This window comes from Microdochium trichocladiopsis (assembly GCF_020744255.1).
Source record: "Microdochium trichocladiopsis strain MPI-CAGE-CH-0230 chromosome Unknown B0I36scaffold_1, whole genome shotgun sequence".
NCBI classification, from domain to species: domain Eukaryota; kingdom Fungi; phylum Ascomycota; class Sordariomycetes; order Xylariales; family Microdochiaceae; genus Microdochium; species Microdochium trichocladiopsis.
In genome coordinates this window covers 3,886,565-3,903,209 of record NW_025763544.1, presented here as the reverse complement: position 1 = coordinate 3,903,209, position 16,645 = coordinate 3,886,565, and the positions used below count along the sequence as shown (strand labels likewise).

At 57.0% G+C, this 16,645-nt stretch overlaps 5 protein-coding genes across 5 annotated transcripts; 3 read left to right on the top strand and 2 right to left on the bottom strand.

Moving 5' to 3' along the window:
* Positions 1 to 1,324: 1,324 nt before the first annotated feature.
* B0I36DRAFT_235717 (uncharacterized protein) lies at positions 1,325 to 4,606 on the bottom strand (the record flags this gene model as incomplete). The annotated part of the gene is made up of 2 exons (XM_046149419.1): positions 1,325 to 2,947; positions 2,999 to 4,606. 2 exons carry the CDS (start codon positions 4,604 to 4,606, stop codon positions 1,325 to 1,327), a joined length of 3,231 nt encoding a protein of 1,076 aa, XP_046018879.1.
* A 1,573-nt stretch (positions 4,607 to 6,179) lies between these two features.
* On the top strand, positions 6,180 to 8,444 carry B0I36DRAFT_311577 (uncharacterized protein). Its single transcript, XM_046152383.1, has one exon. The coding sequence runs from the start codon at positions 6,417 to 6,419 to the stop codon at positions 8,154 to 8,156; it is 1,740 nt and encodes a 579-aa protein (XP_046018878.1). The 5' UTR covers positions 6,180 to 6,416; the 3' UTR covers positions 8,157 to 8,444.
* A 604-nt stretch (positions 8,445 to 9,048) lies between these two features.
* B0I36DRAFT_234635 (Thiolase, N-terminal domain-containing protein) lies at positions 9,049 to 10,308 on the top strand (the record flags this gene model as incomplete). Its single annotated transcript, XM_046149334.1, has 1 exon — positions 9,049 to 10,308. The coding sequence occupies one exon, from the start codon at positions 9,049 to 9,051 to the stop codon at positions 10,306 to 10,308; it is 1,260 nt and encodes a 419-aa protein (XP_046018877.1).
* A 1,950-nt stretch (positions 10,309 to 12,258) lies between these two features.
* On the bottom strand, positions 12,259 to 14,067 carry B0I36DRAFT_311556 (2-methylcitrate dehydratase). Its single transcript, XM_046152382.1, has one exon. The coding sequence runs from the start codon at positions 13,907 to 13,909 to the stop codon at positions 12,551 to 12,553; it is 1,359 nt and encodes a 452-aa protein (XP_046018876.1). The 5' UTR covers positions 13,910 to 14,067; the 3' UTR covers positions 12,259 to 12,550.
* An 824-nt stretch (positions 14,068 to 14,891) lies between these two features.
* B0I36DRAFT_379710 (uncharacterized protein) lies at positions 14,892 to 16,439 on the top strand. Its single transcript, XM_046160784.1, has 2 exons — positions 14,892 to 15,151; positions 15,209 to 16,439. Exons 1-2 carry the CDS (start codon positions 15,000 to 15,002, stop codon positions 16,341 to 16,343), a joined length of 1,287 nt encoding a protein of 428 aa, XP_046018875.1. The 5' UTR covers positions 14,892 to 14,999; the 3' UTR covers positions 16,344 to 16,439.
* Positions 16,440 to 16,645: the final 206 nt, after the last annotated feature.

Sequence of the window (16,645 nt, the reverse complement as noted above, 5' to 3'; positions counted from 1 at the left end):
GGATCACTGGATGCCCCTTGTCCAGAAGATGGAAATGGCTAGGGGACCGTTGTCAGTAACTGGGGTTCCTCGGGGGTTGTCGAGGGTTGTTTGTATGACCCCGACACGCCAGACCACGCCAGACCAGGCTTGGACTGGCGGCCGGAACGCAGTGGAGTCCAACTGCCCCCGATGCCCCGGTAGCGTGCCAATGCAACAACGCCGTTGACACAACTGTCGCTTGGTTGACAGCTCGCCATTGACGTCGATCGAACGATCATTCGAACCAGCCGATTTCGAGGGCCTGCCAAAGGGTTCTTGCCGAATGAGGGCTTCGGTATGGGTCAGTATAAATGGCGGGCAGAGCACTCATTGCTCTGCCAGGTTGAACAGACGTGGAGCAAAGCCCGCGAAAAGCATCCCCAAAGCGCGATAGCTCGCAGCCGATCCAGCAACAGGGTCCGCCGCTGAACTTGTACCGTTGGAGACGATGGCGTGGGTGGTGGGTCATCGCAGTACTGGACATACAAGGGCCTGGCCCTCGATCCTGGGCCCCTTTGCTGCTGCCGAACTTGGGACGAACCCAGAAGCTTGGGTGGAGCAGCGCGACATTTCTTCCTCGGCTGCGACTGTCATCATGTATCAGCAGAACGTCAAACTCGCAGTGCTTGATTCAACGCTCGATCGTGTGCGGGTTCAGCATACATAATATTTAGTCTGCGGGGTGATCGCTGACGTACGTGAAGGCAATCTCTTCACACAAGCCAACGACAACTCGCATAATCTCAACTTGTGGAAACCCGTCACCAAAACCCTGGCCATGCTCGAAACGCACCGCCCCCGCCACAGACAAGATGAGGTTTGCCAGGGTGACCTTGCTATTCTGCACGTCTTCTCCCTGAGCACCGGGCACCGCTCGACCTTCTGGCGTCCAAATTGAATACTAGTGGTTTGCTGGATATAATTTGGAATTAGTCTACAGCCGTGCTGTAGGGATGGAAGCGAGTTCTGCACGACATCCGCAGGGCATGCAGTGGTCCAAGCGGACTAGACACTGCCAACAAGGACGACAGAAGCTGTGTACAAGACGACACCATACAACTGTCTTGATGACTGACTGGTGCTTTGCTTAAGCACCTGTCATTCATGCATATACAAAGTTGAGGGGAAACCTCGCGCATAATTTTGTTGTATGCCGCTCCTCGCGCCATACATTCTCTATACCAAAACCACCCGCGCCAGCTCCGGCCGGAACAAAAAAGAAAGAGACCAGGACGCCATAGCTAATGCATACAGCGGTCAGATAAAAAAGACTTGAAAGAAACACAACCTCCCCACACCTCTCTCAAAGCTCAAAGTCCTCCCTAGACTCTCCTGCCTTAGTCTTCCACTCTGCAATCTCCGCCACGGGCACTCGCCCCCGGAGCCAGCGCAGTGTTGCCTCTGTGCCAAGGTCCAGGATATTCCATCTGGGCACGCGGAAGCGGTTTCCAGTGACCTCCAGCCGCTCCAGACCTCCCGAACCACCGAGTAGGCCGATTCGCGGATTCAGGTGTGCAATGTCGTTGTTTCGCGCGTCAACAATCTTTAACCCCTTGATAGATGCATCGCTGAGATCCTCAAGGTGGTTATCGTTGATGAGCAGGATGGTCAGGCTGGGGAAGAACTCCCGCATCACTGGTAGCGTTGTAATCCGATTGCGGGACAGGTCTAGTTTTGCCAAGTTGGGTGCGCGCAGCAGCGTTGTAAGCGGCGTCACGCTGGTGATTCTGTTGGAGGACATGTTGAGCTCCGTGAGCGCCGTCAGGTCGAGGACATCTGGGCCGATGTAGCCCTCACCAACCAGCTCATTGTGTGAAATCGAGAGGCTCGTGAGCGTGTCAGCAAAGAATGACAAGGATGAAGGGATGCTGGTGAATGTGTTGTTGTGGAGACGGATATCTCGAATAGTCTCCTGTGCTGCCAGCTTTGAGCACACAACGGGGTGCAGAGATGATGACTGCGTGGCCGACCTATCAAGGACCCCGCCTTGCTTCACAGGCCAGGACATAGCAGTAGCAGTGTTAGAACGCTGGCGCAATGGCGAGTTGTGTGCCGAGGTTGGTGGCGTCGCAAAATCCTCGGAATCAGAGTCTGCACGGTCCTGCCTTTGGGCAGCGGGCTCGGCTTGAGTCGCCTGTGATGCCCCCCCATCCATGTAGTCTGTCAAGCCGCCCAGATCGTCGACGCTGTTTGGAAGTTCCTCCTCCTGTGGCGCCAATCTCGCAGCCAGGACCGTCTTCAGCTCTTCTGTGCTGAATGACGCGAACTTCTTCTCTCGTAAAGGATTGCCGGCGATGCGGAGCATGTCGAGCTTGCTCATTTGTGATATCTCGGCAGGGACGACACGGATATCATTGCTCGTGAAGTCAACATGGCGAAGGTTTCCGAGCTTCAGAAAGCCCTGTGGGAACTCGGTAATGAGGTTTTCATCGGCATGAATGGTCAACAGACTCTTCCACGAGCCGATATCTGGAAGAGACTGGATGCGATTCATTGAGATTGTCAGCTGGTGAAGCACCGGGAGCTCGATGATTTGCGAGGCGGTCAGCGCAGTGAGCTGATTCATTGCAACGTCGAGTATCTGCAGAGACCGCATGATCTCAACCTCGGGGTCAACCAGAGTGCCGCTTAGCTTGTTCCTGCGGGCAGACAATGTCGACAGCGGAAGCTCTGACAACACGTCAAATGGCAACCGTGTGAGGTCGTTCTCGTTGACGTTCAGAATGCGCAGCCGCCGCAAGCGGTCCATGTTCTTCGGTAACGCAGTGATGTTGTTGCCATGTAAATCTAGACTTTCGAGGTTTTCAAGGGCCGTAACTGTGTCATCCAGCTGGCCATAAAGGAGATTGTTCCCAAGCTTCAGGTCGCGCAGAGGCACAATCTGTGAGATGATCTCCAAGCAGCCGTTGGTAAGCTTATTTTGTGACTGTGATGGAGTTAGCAGATGCTTGATTTCCGGCGGTCAAACATCACCTACCAAGTTGAGTGTAGTCAGAACTTGCAGGCGCCGTAGCCCCATGGGCAAGCCTATGAGCATATTCCCATGTAAATCCAACGCTTCAAGACCTCCAAACTGATGTCCTTGGTAGTCATCATCATCCACAAAGCTACTGGGGTCGACATCCGGGAACAGTGCCTCCTCAAGAGTCTCCAGCTCGTTATCCGCTGCCACGAACCTGGTCAGGTCGACGCACTCGGCCCATGATGCGCTTTGGCCGTTGACATTATCAAGGTCATACATCTTGAGCACCTCGTCTGGTATTTGCTTCAGGCTCATCGCTGCGATGTTTAGACGGCCCGTTGTGCGTGCGGTACTGATTCGGTTCTGCATGACCTTGCGACCAGCATCCTCGAGCTTGTTGAGTCCAAAGGGGTCATCACTCAGACCAAAGTCAAATGAAGTGTCCGTGGGCACAAGCGGGCTCTTGAGAGGCGGCTGTGACGTGGATGAAACCTGGCGACTGGCAGCCCGCCTAGCCGCCTTTGCCTTCGCAATCTGGTCCCTCAGTGCTGCTGATGACTTCTTGCTGTTATTAATGGCGGCGTCTTCAACAGACTCAACTGTCGGAGCGGTCGAAGATGGTGACACACTAGACAAGTTGTGATCTTCTGTGGACGCAACCGAGGACCTGGTTGAGGCCCCCACGGTGTCTGCATCCGCTTTGCTTGATGCCACCGTTGTGCCACTTGAGGATGGAAGAGCCGGCTTCTTGAATAGACCTATAGCTGAAGCTCTCTGCTTGAGCGGCCGGCCACTGACGGTTTTGGACCCATATTTTGTCGTTGTATGCTCCGTAGATGGAGAAGGGGCGGCAAGACGAGAGTCTGTGGCGGTCGGCAATGTGCTTTGTGATGGCATTTTCCGCAAGCCGAACTGGCCGTACCGGGCACCCGTCTGACCCGTTCCTGGCGTTCGGGGCGATTCAAAAACACCTCCTATACTTGTCCGTTTCGACGGTGTACCTTTCACTGTGGGCAATGGAGGCTTGAAGGACGACGTCGAAGCCCTGAACGATGTGACCAGATTGTCCGGCTGGCCCGAACTCGACCCTGGGCGACTTGGGGGTCGACCAAACAGCGAATTCGAGCTTTCAGCTCTGTAGCTCGAGCCAGGCCGTGAGCTCGCACTGCCGGCCCGAGAGCGTGACCTTGCTCCCCTCGACGGTGTCCTCCCATTGCTTTCACCGTCAAAGAAGTTGCTTGTCCGCCGCCCAACAGCAGGGGATGAGGGAAGCTGCGAAAGAGTTTCCATTGTGCGCTCGGCGAGGGATAGTCTGGGCGTCCGCTTCGGTGTGGCAATGGTCGTGTCATGATCTCCCTCTGGCGAGTCACGTCTTACAGGGCTCGCGGCCGACTCCAAATCTACAGGGCTGTGGCGGTCCTGCTCATAGCCCGCATTCTCGTCGTTGGAGGATATTTGGCCTGCACGAGCATCGGACGTTGACTGCCGCGAGCTTGAGGCCTGGCGCCTGCCATAACTATCGTGGGGGTCGAAAGTTTGAGACGCTGACCTCGTCACAGATCTCGATGGCAAGGCAGAGCCGTTGTACTGGGTCGAGCTCCTAACTGTGCTTGGTGGGCCCATGGAGGTTCTTTGTCCGCTCAGGCTGCCGGCTGCAATATTCGAGCCTGCTGTCTTCCGTACCGTGGCCGTGGCCGACAGGCGGTCACGCGATGGCATGGCGCGCAGTCTCGGATTTTTTGTGGTGTTCGTGTTCGTACTCGTGCTTGTCGTCAACGTCGTTTCCAATGACGTGAAGGATGTCGATGTTCGCAATGTCTTCGGAGCGGGCGGCTGGGACGACGTGGATGTGGCTCGAGGCATTGGCAGGCGCGACGAGGCTCGCGGAAGCCCGCTCGGCTTGGGGATGCCGGATCTGCGGTCGTCCATGATTTCTTTTGTACGGAAGGACTGGTACGTTCGAGTTGGGGAGTTGTGTGTCGCAATGGGTGCGCAAGATGGCGATTCCAAGTATCTCACATGACAGGAACGAGCGTTCGATGTATATGCGTACCCATGGATGGTAGGTTCGTTCCCCCAGGTCGCGATTCAAAGTCAGCCAAAGGGTGGGAGTAAGGCGAAAGTGATATGGCAAGCAAAAGCAACAAAACAGTCCACGGCCATTGCTAGACGCGAATGCAATTATTGTTTTGAGGGTAGGGATAGTGAACTAAAAGTGCCCAGTGGCAAGCCTAGGGGACGTTAGCCCGCGCGGGGCCGTCGCTGGCGCACCTGAGCTGCAGGGAACACACCACCACCGAGGCGACCCCTTGAGCTGTCTGGCTCTTAGTGGAGGTGCTAAGCTGTCAGAGTTGACAACCACCGCTGACGAGTAAACATCGCTGGCCAATTGCAGTGCTATCGGCATCGTCCGGGCAACCTATACAACGAGTGGTTGTGCAAGCAGCGTAGCCAGCCTACGGGACATCTCTGAGAGTGCCATGTTCATGATCGCCATTTGGATCAAGCCCTACACCAAATGGCGAAGAGTTCATGGCACTGGATTTGTACGCTGGTGGTGCCAACAACCCCCTTCGAGCTGATCTCTCAGGATGAAGGTCAAAGCTTCGGCAGTCACCCAGTGATAAGAGCGTGCTAATCTGCCGCAAATCTTAAAAGTCTTTGGATATGCCCAGGGGTGGCCCTGCCCTCCGCTTTCCCATGCAAGGACTTATCTCATCTCATCACATCAGGATGGCGTCTTTGTGCTTGGTGCAGAAGATCCTCCCTGATTTGTCCAGGTCTTGAGGCGTGATGAGCATGGTAGTACTGCCCACCAACTGAACAGGTCCCCCTTGGGAGGGTCTTGGAGTCTGAGCCTCTCGCATATGGGCGAAGTCGACTCCCTGCTCCGATGGGACAGCATCTGAACGCGGAGACATTCAGAGTTGCCAGGAGAAACCCTGAGCTTGAGGCACTGAAAAGAGGTTGGAATGCTGAGTCCAAGATTCTGTTTGCAGCCGCCAGCAAAGGTGGGGGCGCACAGGGTTTGGAGGAGCTCTCCAGACTCCAGGCCAACCTTGGAAGCTCAGTGCAGCCTCTGCCAGCGTCGAGGCTGGGCCGTGCCCGTAGCAACCAACCACAGCCAGCCTGCCCAATTTTCGCCCTGTCCCGCAGCCAGCCCCGGCCACCACCATTAGCTCATCACCAACCTCCAGCCTGCGCATCGTTGACCACCGACTCCCCAATCCACGACGGACCTGGCTGCTAAGGAAGTCTCACTGCCCGCAGCACGCCTAGCAGCATCGTCGTCATCATCAGTGTGTCTCAGCACAAGTTCGACTGTGACTCGCACAGCGGTTGTGCGACTTGCCTACATTCAGCTCCCACCACGACCGCGTCCCAATCCGTCGCAGAATCCAGGCCTCTCAGGCTTCCCACCGTTGCGCCCGCCATGTCAGCCGACACGGACAAGGCCTCGCCGACCTCTCACGAGGCTGCCATGGGCAATCGCAGGCCGGCAACACCGCCAGTCAATGGTGCGCCAGTGTCGTCGCAAAACACAATCGCCTCGACCGAAGCACCAGGCTCCCCCATTGAGCCAGCCGCCTCACTCAAGTCCGAGCCCAACGACGACCGCCTGACGGCTTCGCAATCACGAATCATCCCGTCGTCGCTCACACCGCCCCCATCCTCGCAAGTCCCTCAAAGTAACGCAGGCCCCTTGGCTGGACAGCCACTAGGCTACGTCAGCTCTCAACGTGCCAGCATTTTCTCTCCTCCTTTGACAACTGCAAACCATACGGCAGGCCGCCGGGACAGCACTGCGGCCGCTACAGAATACTCGCCGCCGTCAGCTGAGCAGATCGCCGATGCCGACATCGAACAGCTTCGAGTGATGTTCCAAGCGTGCCTGGCGGAGAACGCAAGGCAGAAGATGGAGACGGCTCACCACAAGCTCCAGTACAACTTGCTTAGCATGCAAGCGGAGGAAGACGCAAAGAGGGCCGCAGTGGAGCATGACATGATACGACGTGAGGTCGACGCCCTCCGCGTGGCGGAGGATGCGCGCCAAGCCAGGCGCGACCTCAGTGCCGCGGCAGAGTCTACGCATGCAAAGTACATCCACCTCAAGGGCTGCTACGAGGCCCTGATTGAAGACAATGATGTCCTCAAGAAGCGCGTCAAGACTGCCAAGAAAGTCATCCAGCAGAAGGAGGATGAGATCGTCAGCCTCATTGATGAGCGCGACATGCTTCTGACACGCATCCGCGAGAACCGCGAACACTTCCACATGCTTTGCAGCCCGGGCGGCGCCTTCCATGGCGCATTGACCCCCAAGTTGGCGACAGTGGCGACACCTCAACAACCTGCACGTGCCACGCCTAGGCAGACTCCCAAGTCTAGTCACAAAGACGGCCACCACGGAGGTGATCAAAGTCAGGCTGGCTTCGCTGCTCTGCTCCAGGCACTGAGCCACGACAACAACAGCGCGCCGTCTACGCCTGTGTCGGGACATCGACCAAGACCTCAGATGTTACCCAAACACACGCGCGGTGTCCAATCTCTATCTTCGCTGCCCACTACGCCTAATGGACGTGTACGCGGTGACTACTCGAGCCTGTTGCCTTCTATTGACCTCGTCCCACACACTGAACCCCCCGCCAGGTACGGACTTACTCATGACCCAGTTGTCGTACCTCGTACCCCGACCCGCAAGCGCGCACGGAAGAGCCGGGAAAGCACCATCTCGGCAGAAGACAACGAGGTTCTCGCCAGAGCCGCCCTGGAATCCGTAGCTGCAGCCACGCAGTCGTACATGTCGCAGGGGTCACGAGGGTCTCGTCGCGACGTGGAGGAGGAGGATGTCTACGAGAGCCAGGCCAGCCAGGCCGCATCCGAAATGCTGCGGCGTGACCCGAGAGAGAGTTTTGATATTGCAGGCTCGACGCCGGGGTCCCGTGACGGAACGCCTTTGCCCGGGGAGAAGTCGTTGAAGCTACAGTCAAAGCTGTTCGCGGGTGTCAACAAACCAGGACTTGTTGTGGAGAAGCGGAAGCATGTCAACGAGGATGACGCCGCAGCACGTCGAGAAGTCCAGTCGAGCCCACCCAAGAAGGTGCGGTACGGTAGTGACGGCAGACAGGAGAAGGACTTTGATGCGCGACGGGTTGGATTGGGGATTCGGTACTGAGGAGTTGATGAGTTGGATTGTGAACGATTGGACATTGCGCATGCATGGATTGCACCCCTCGGACACTGGACTTGTTATGCGGGAGACACGGCTGGCTACGCGACAAAGCGGCCACGCCCGAGATATATGCAGGAATATCTTGAGGCGTGCTGTCGATGCATACACTATGTAGATAGTAGCGGACTATGCCTAGCGCGACGCCATTAACGGCTTGAATGAGATATGACAACACAGCATGGATCCTGCCCAATCTCCAGACTGCCAGCGACAGCCATTTACGCTCATGCACCTCACAGGCAAGACCACAGATGGAACGGTCGGTTGAGACCGGGTCGATTATGCCCCGAGTACAGCCACTAGTGCAGAGCCAGTGCGCAAGCGTGGAACTGGGGCCCCGGACGAGGACGAGGACGAGTCGGCTCGCCGGGTGTCGCTTCGGGTGAGTTGCCGTGCTCGCCTTCCGGGGTGAAGCAGAGAGGGGGATAAGTGCAATCCCGCCCCAGCAAGTGCCGGCTGCCCCACTCCGCGGTCGGGGATTGAATCGCCCACTGCTGCGGCGGGCTGCGACAACGGCCAGACGGGGGAGGCTCCGGATCGCTCCCGGGTTTCATCACTCACTGGGCAGGACACAGTTCCGATCGTGTGATTCTTTCTCCAACTTCCTCTTCTTTCACTGTCGTGACCCTCACCTAGCTGCTCCGTATTCCTCTGGCGGAAGCGAAACACCCGCAAGACTCGAAAGCTTCTCGCCCACAGTTCCTTTCACAAGCTACACAGCTCGTGTCATTCTTCAGCTCTCTCAAGAGGCCCCTTCGCCACCACCTCGGACGAATAACTCGACCCAGCACCCGCCAAAACCACCCCAAACCTCTCAACACACAAGAACAAAAACATGGCGTCTTTACCAAAGGGCCTCGCCGCCGTCCTGGCCAAGGCCCCGACCGACACGGTGATCCTCTCCTCGCTGCGCACGCCCGTCTGCCGCTCGAACCGGGGCCAGCTCAAGGACGCGTACCCGGAGGAGCTGCTGGCGAGCGTGCTGGGGGCGACGCTCAAGGCCAACCCGAAGCTGGACCCCAAGGTGATCGAGGACGTGGCGGTGGGCGTGGTGCTCTCGGAGCTGGGCGGCAGCAAGGCGGCGCGGATGGCGCTCAACCACGTGGCCGGGTACGACACGCACGCCACGTCGCTGTACACGGTGAACCGGGCGTGCAGCTCGAGCCTGCAGGCCATCGCGGCCGTGTCGGCGCAGATCAAGACGGGCATGATCAGCGCGGGCATCGGCGCGGGCATGGAGAGCATGACGCGCAACTACGGCAGCCGCGCGATCCCCGTGGACCTGTGGCCCGAGCTGCGCGAGAGCCCCGAGCAGACGGCCCGGGACTGCATCATGCCCATGGGCCTGACGAGCGAGAACGTCGCGCAGCGGTACGGCGTCGGGCGGGCGGACCAGGACGCGCTCGCGCTCGAGAGCCACCGGCGGGCCGCCCGCGCGCAGGACAACGGCTGGTTCGACTCGCAGATTGTCCCCGTGCACACGCGGTTCCAGGAGGTCGACAAGCAGGGGAACAAGGTCGGCGAGGAGAAGAAAATCACGGTGACCAAGGACGACGGCGTCCGGGCCAGCGTCACGGCCGAGGCGCTCGCCAAGCTCAAGCCCGCCTTCAAGGCCGACGGCACGAGCACCGCGGGCAACTCGTCGCAGGTCAGCGACGGCGCTGCGGCCACGCTGCTCATGCGCCGCAGCACCGCCACCGAGCTGGGCCTGACGTCGAGCATCATTGGCAAGTTTGTCGGCGCCGTCACCGTCGGGTGCAACCCGGACGAGATGGGCATCGGCCCGGCCCTCGCGATCCCCGCCCTGCTGGGCCGCCTCGGGCTCGAGAACAAGGACGTCGACCGGTGGGAGATCAACGAGGCGTTCGCCAGCCAGGCCCTCTACTGCATCCGTGAGCTCGGCCTCGAGGGCGACATGGACAAGATCAACCCGGACGGCGGCGCCATTGCCCTTGGCCACCCGCTCGGCGCGACCGGCGCTCGCATGACCAGCACGCTGCTCCACGGCCTGGGCCGCACCGGCGGCGAGGTTGGTGTCGTGAGCATGTGTGTCGGCACTGGTATGGGTATGGCTGGTCTGTTTGTCCGCGAGTAGATTGCATTCCATGCTGGGTCTTGGGAAGTCGGGGAAAAGTTGTGCATTTAATTAGCATGAATGAATAAACGAACTATACACACACATATCTGGTTCATTCCCGACTCTGACGTAGGCTGATGATTGGGAAATACTGCGAACACTGCGGCTTCGAGTTGTTATGGCAAACATTGAGGGTGTGTTTACAACCCTAGAGATTATGATTTTACCAGATGGAGTGAATTCCGCCACCGTCGTGCATATGTATATTTAATTAACGTAATCCACAAGTGACCCGCCAATACAAGTGACCCGCCAATTTTCCTGTCCTCTCGTACAAGCTATCTTCTTTCCTCTTCTTCTCCACCAATAATTATGCCACAGCAATCAAACGAAGCCGACATTATTCTAGCGCTAAATGCGCTTCGATCAGACCCAAAATTAAGCATACTCAAGGCTGCACAGATCTATAATGTACCTCGTACGACGCTCCGGGACCGACACCGTGGCGCACAGCGAAAACAAGACGTACGACCACCCTGCCAGAAATTAACTTCGTACGAAGAGGATAGCATCGTACGATACGTAATCGACCTAGATTCGCGTTCGTTTCCACCGCGACTTAGTGGTGTTCGAGAAATGGCGGATCGACTCCTTGCCGTACGCGACGCGCCACGCGTCGGAACGAACTGGGCCTCGAACTTCGTACGACGACGACCTGAGCTCCGTACGCGTTTTAATCGAAGAATCGACTACCAGAGGGTCCTCTGCGAAGATCCAGACGCGTATCGCGCGTGGTTTGAGCTCGTACGAAACATAATCGCGAAATACGGGATCCACGATGACGATATCTATAACTTCGACGAAACGGGCTTCGCGATAGGCAAGATCTCCACCGAAACTGTCGTTACGACCTCCGATCGACGCGGGAGGCCAAGAGCCGTACAACAAGGCAATCAGGAATGGGTTACAGTAATCCAGGGTATCGCGTCGTACGGCTATTCAATCCCGCCGTACATTATCTTCGCCGGGAAGGTCCACCTCGACTCCTGGACCGCGAATAGCCCTCTACCGGCCGACTGGGTAATCGCGCTTTCAGAAAACGGTTGGACGACGAACGAGAGAGGCCTAGAATGGGTAAAACACTTCGATTTCCATACAAAGAGTCGTACGAAGGGTACCCACCGCCTCCTTATCCTCGACGGCCACGAGAGCCACCATTCCGTCGATTTCGAGCTCTACTGCAAGGAACAGAATATTGTTACCCTCTGTATGCCTGCTCATTCGTCGCATAAGCTCCAGCCTCTCGATGTTGGGTGTTTTGGACCTCTGAAACGGGCGTATGGTAAAGAAATTGAAGGTCTAATGCGGGCGCACGTAACCTACGTTTCAAAGGAGGACTTCCTCCCAGCCTTTTATAAGGCGTACGACGCTGCAATGACCAAATCAAACATCCAGGCAGGCTTCAGAGCGACAGGCCTAGTACCGTACGACCCGAATTATGTGATTTCGCAGCTAGATATGAAGTTTCATACGCCGACACCGCCAGGTTCCTCTGCTGGACTACCACCCCTATGGGTTTCAAAGACGCCGAACAACCCAATTGAGACCGAATCGCAGACGAAGTATATTGAAAATCGCATCGTACGACACCAGAATAGCTCACCGTCGTCCATTGTTGAGAGCGTACGGCAGCTGAGAAAAGGAGTCATGATGATGGTACACGAGCAGGACCTTATGCGCCAAGAGCTCGCCGAACTTCGAGATGCAAACGACCGCCTCAGCCGCCGTCGTCGTACGAAAAGAAAGCAGCTACAGAAAGGAGGGTCCCTCACGATTAATCAGGCAAAGGATTTGAAGGCTCAAATCGATGCGACGCAGCAGTTAATGGCGGAAACGAGTCAGAATAGTGGTCGTACGAGGAGGCCCGAAACGCGCGCGCGACGATGTGGCGTCTGCGGCGAGCCTGGCCATAATGCTCGTACGTGTCAGAAAGTTGTATCTACCTCTGAAGAAGAGGATTCCTCATAGTTTCAATTGATTTAAGGCGTTATGGTTGAATTATCTTACACATTGTCGTACGAGTGCCTTCAAAGTTGGCGGGTCACTTGTATTGGCGGGTTACTTGTGGATTACGTTGATCTAAACCAATCTTTGGTGGTAGTCTGACAATACTATAGTTGTTGTGTGGCCCTCGGGCCTCAAATGTGTCCCGCTTAACCACCCAAGGAAAAGAAAAGTCAGGTGATTCAACATTCCCTCCTCAAAGCAATTTGACAAGATCCGCAGTCGTCAAGTCGTCAATTTTCTCAATGGTGTCCAGAATGGACTTGGACACCTCCGAGCTGTACACAGGCTCGACCATGCTGAGAAACTTTTTGTGCACGTCCTCCTTGGAGAAAGGGTGTTCATCTTCGCCCTTAGGATAGACCTGGCCGATGTTTGTCGTCGTGCCGTCCGCCCAAGTAAAGGTCAGCCGCGCCTCCAGGTCTCGCACACTTGGATTGATGACAACCTCGACCTTGTCACACAGCGCCGACACCTCGGGGCTCTTCATCTGCGCCTCTTCGTACATCCGCCAGCCAATCTCCATGCCGTAGATCCATGAGATGGCGACCTGATAGTGCATGCTAAATTGCCCATCGACAATGGTCACAGGATGGATACGGTTCTTGTCTGGTGGGCCAACGATAGGGTAACAGCCAGGAGACAGCTCGACCTTGATGTGCTCAGGCGTCTTGCCGGTGGATTCCTTGGCAAGTCCCGCGACAGCCTCGATGGCCGAGTGCGTCATCCGGCAGGCGGGGAACGGCTTCATGGCTGTTGCGGCGAAGATCCATTCGGAGCCCAGCCCGTCTGTCAGACCTTTTGCCGTCGAAGTCGCCGAGTAGGAATGTAAGGCGCCGTACTTGCCCTCGATCGGATGGGTAGCGCCCAAAACGCCGGCCTCGGCTAGAGCAGTGACGACAAAGGCATCGTGGACGGCAAAGCCAGGGTGTAGTCGCTTGTTCCACGAGCCATTATCAAGAAACTGCATCGACCCGGCAGCCTTTGACAGGGCCAGACCAAAAGCATTGTTGACTTCAATGACAGAAAGGCCCTTGATCTTGGCAATCGCAGAGACGGCACCAAAGATGCCAGCAGTGGCAGTGTTGTGGAAGCCTCGCGTGTAGCCGCCATAATTCAACGCCCTGCCGATGCGACACGTGACTTCGTAGCCGACCGCTATGCCAAGTAGCAGCAGCTTGCCATCTGCTCCGGACAGTTCTGCCTGGGCTAGGGCAGCGGGGATCGCGGTGGCCCCTGGATGTAGGATGGAAGGGGCGTGCGTGTCGTCAAAGTCGAAGGAGTGAGCGAAAGCGGCATTCAGCATGGCGGCATGCTGCGGAGTAAACTTGTTGCCCTTGGTGAAGACAGTCGAGTTGCCCGACTGGCCGCCGAGAGCGACGACAGCCTTAAGGAAGGGCTCGCTCGAGTCGCAGACACCAGCTGCGCCGGCTGCTATGCCGATGAGATCGGCCACGAGATCCTTGAGCTTGTTGATCTCGCGGCTGGTGAGCTGCTCGTAGGTGGCGTCGACCACAAACTGACACAGGTCCTTGGTGATGTTGTCGTCTGCCATGATGCCGGGGTAGAGGTGGGTCTTAGGCGCACGTTGTCATGTGTAGCAGACCAGGTTATAGTAGTCAGTATTACCACACTTCGCAGGCTTGATGACACTGTCGATTATTAGAAGGCGAGCTCCGGGTTCCGTGGGTCCCAGCGATGTCTCACCAAGACAAATTCGACGAAAGTGGTGCTTGAATGGCCCATGCTGGCGGACGCGACGGTCTTCCTCGTGGGTGAACCTGGCTTTGCCGGGTGGGGGAAGCTGCTGCATGGCACCGCAACGCGGAACGAGGGGCAAAGGCAGACCGGCCGAGGCTGTTCTCAGCCGTGCAGCTTCTGGGGAGCCGAGCGGGCGAATCTCGAAATGCGCCAAAACGGGGGGAGACCCACCCAGCGGCCGCCAGAGGCAGTTGCGCAATTCTTTGTCCTCCTCAGACCTCAAAAGGCCGTGGCTGGTGGCTGTGTTTGCAGCCCGGCAGGCAAATCCAGGACTTGATCGATTTGCCGTTCTCAGGAATGGAGGGCCTTCATCTCATCTGGGAGATTGTCATCTCGTGGCCGTCGTGGCACCTGTACGAGCTGAGCTCGTTTGGGGCAAGCTGATTGGCCCACGGCGCCTTGACGGTTCTCTTTTAGGAAGTCGCGCGCAGGCCTGGCCCTGCCTTCGGTGGGTGCCGACCACGGCGCGTTTGTCTACCCCCATCCACCTGGTGATTCTGCTTTCCGCCTGTCTAGGGACCGTGGATGTCGTTTGCGTTCTCGCGATGCTCACAGGCTTGATCAGTTTGCCTTTGGGCGAAATCAAAACGAATCTCTTGTGCAATGTTGCGAGCCGTCTAAAGGCCTATTGGCACTGTGCAGCCCCTCTGCGTCATCCCATATTCCTTGCTTGCCTACGTCATCGCACGGGCGCGAGCACCTTCCTGCTGACGGGCCACTGTTCAGATGCATTATCCTCGACGCCTTATCCTCTGTCCATCTGTGCTCATCATTTTCGACAAAAGACTGTTTCGAGCCTCACAGTTGCCAACAGCAGTCTTGAGCCGGACCACATATTCCCCTCCTAAAACTCACGCCTGCAAGCACGCTTCACATCACTCAACATGGCAGAAGTCGTGGCTGGCCTCTGGGCAGCAGAGGAGGTCGTGAGCACTTCGGTACAAGCTGGCGCCGCAGGTTACGCGGTAGCTAAGCCCACCATGCCCGTGCGAGCCTCATTCGAGCAATTCGGCGCAGCCATCCCTGAGACATCCAGGTCAGTTTGTCCTCATGTTTGATCAACGTGTCCCCAAAGCTAACTAAACATCCACAGGGCATCACTTGCACGATCGAACCATACTCTCACTGCCCTGGGAAATAGGGCATACATATTTGGCGGGCAGATTGGCTCAGGAGAGCTCGCCGGCAACGAGATCCACATCTTGTGCTTCTCACCCGCAGAGAACGGCGTACCAGAGTACCAGGCAGTGCCTGCGTTATCCAGCGAGGAGACGAGCCCGACTCCAGCCGCACGCACAAAGCACTCGGCTTGTGCCGTGGGCAAGAACTTGGTCGTGTACGGCGGATGCGACAAGGCCGGCAATTTGGTTGATGACAGCAGTGTCTTGTGGGAGTTTGACACCCAGGCGCTCAAGTGGCGGATTCTCAAGCCCGAAATGCATCCCGAGAGAATTCCCCCGAGCCGCAGCGAGGGCATACTTCTGGCGCATGACAATAACCTGGTCTTATATGGAGGGCGAGACAAGGGCGGTGCACCTTTGCGCGACGTTTGGTATTTCAACACCTTCACAAAGACCTGGAACGCGTTGCCAAGCGCTCCTGTTGCCACCAGCAGTGCTGCGACTGCATCCGACACGCTGTATCTCGTTGCTGCCAGTGACAATCTCAGCAGCGTAATGTACTCGCTCCCTATCGAGCTATACTCGCCCGAGCCGCCAACATGGCACAGCACCTCCTTTCCCACGAATCCCCTCACGCCGGGCCCGGGGCCAAGGACGAATGCAGGCTTCTTGCCTGTTAGCACGGGCTATGGCCGCAACTTTCTCCTCTACATGTTTGGCAACAAACTAAAGCGTGCAGAAGGCACATCGGATGGCCCTGCTCTGGAGGCCGGAGATGCGATTTGGGACGACATGTGGACATTCCAGGTTCCCTCCAGCGAGCCTGAAATGAAGGCGTCGACCGATCTGGCGAATGCTATCAAGCCAGCCAAGATCAAGGACCAGATCAGAGAGAAGCTTGGTGCGCATACCGGAAACTTGACTTGGTGCAAAGTCGAGCCGCGTGCAAGCAGCGACCAAACGGCCAGCACGAATGAACCACGTCCGGAGCCCCGGACGTGCTTTGCCAGTTGTCCAATAGCCAGTACACGAACGGTTGTTTTGTGGGGAGGCTTGAGTGAGACAGGAGCAGCCTTGGGAGACGGATGGCTTGTGCACCTTGAATAGAACCGCTGAGCCTCTGCGAGTCGTTCTTCAAGATGAGAGCGGGACCTAGGGCCATACACGCTTAGATATATTTATCTACAACCGCATTCCGCAAAGCCAAAGAACGCGTTACAATCAAAGCTGGAAGTAAGTACTGCAGGCTGTACAAGACCTCACGCCTCAAGCCGTATTGCCGCCCGCAATCGTTCAAGGTGAAAATGCAGTTGTCAAACTTGGTTGCATGCATCTCAGACAGACTTTTGACTGCCACTTGATGATGCCAGTTACTGATGTGGCTCAGAGTAGCTGTTGCATTACAGACG

Excerpts from the sequence above, each read along its gene's own strand:
- B0I36DRAFT_311577 (XM_046152383.1), top strand. The coding sequence starts at position 6,417 with ATGTCAGCCGACACGGACAAGGCCTCGCCGACCTCTCACGAGGCTGCC.
- B0I36DRAFT_311556 (XM_046152382.1), bottom strand. The coding sequence starts at position 13,909 with ATGGCAGACGACAACATCACCAAGGACCTGTGTCAGTTTGTGGTCGAC.
- B0I36DRAFT_379710 (XM_046160784.1), top strand. The coding sequence starts at position 15,000 with ATGGCAGAAGTCGTGGCTGGCCTCTGGGCAGCAGAGGAGGTCGTGAGC. Across the intron at positions 15,152-15,208 it reads GCCATCCCTGAGACATCCAG|GGCATCACTTGCACGATCGA; the intron begins GTCAGTTTGTCC and ends AAACATCCACAG.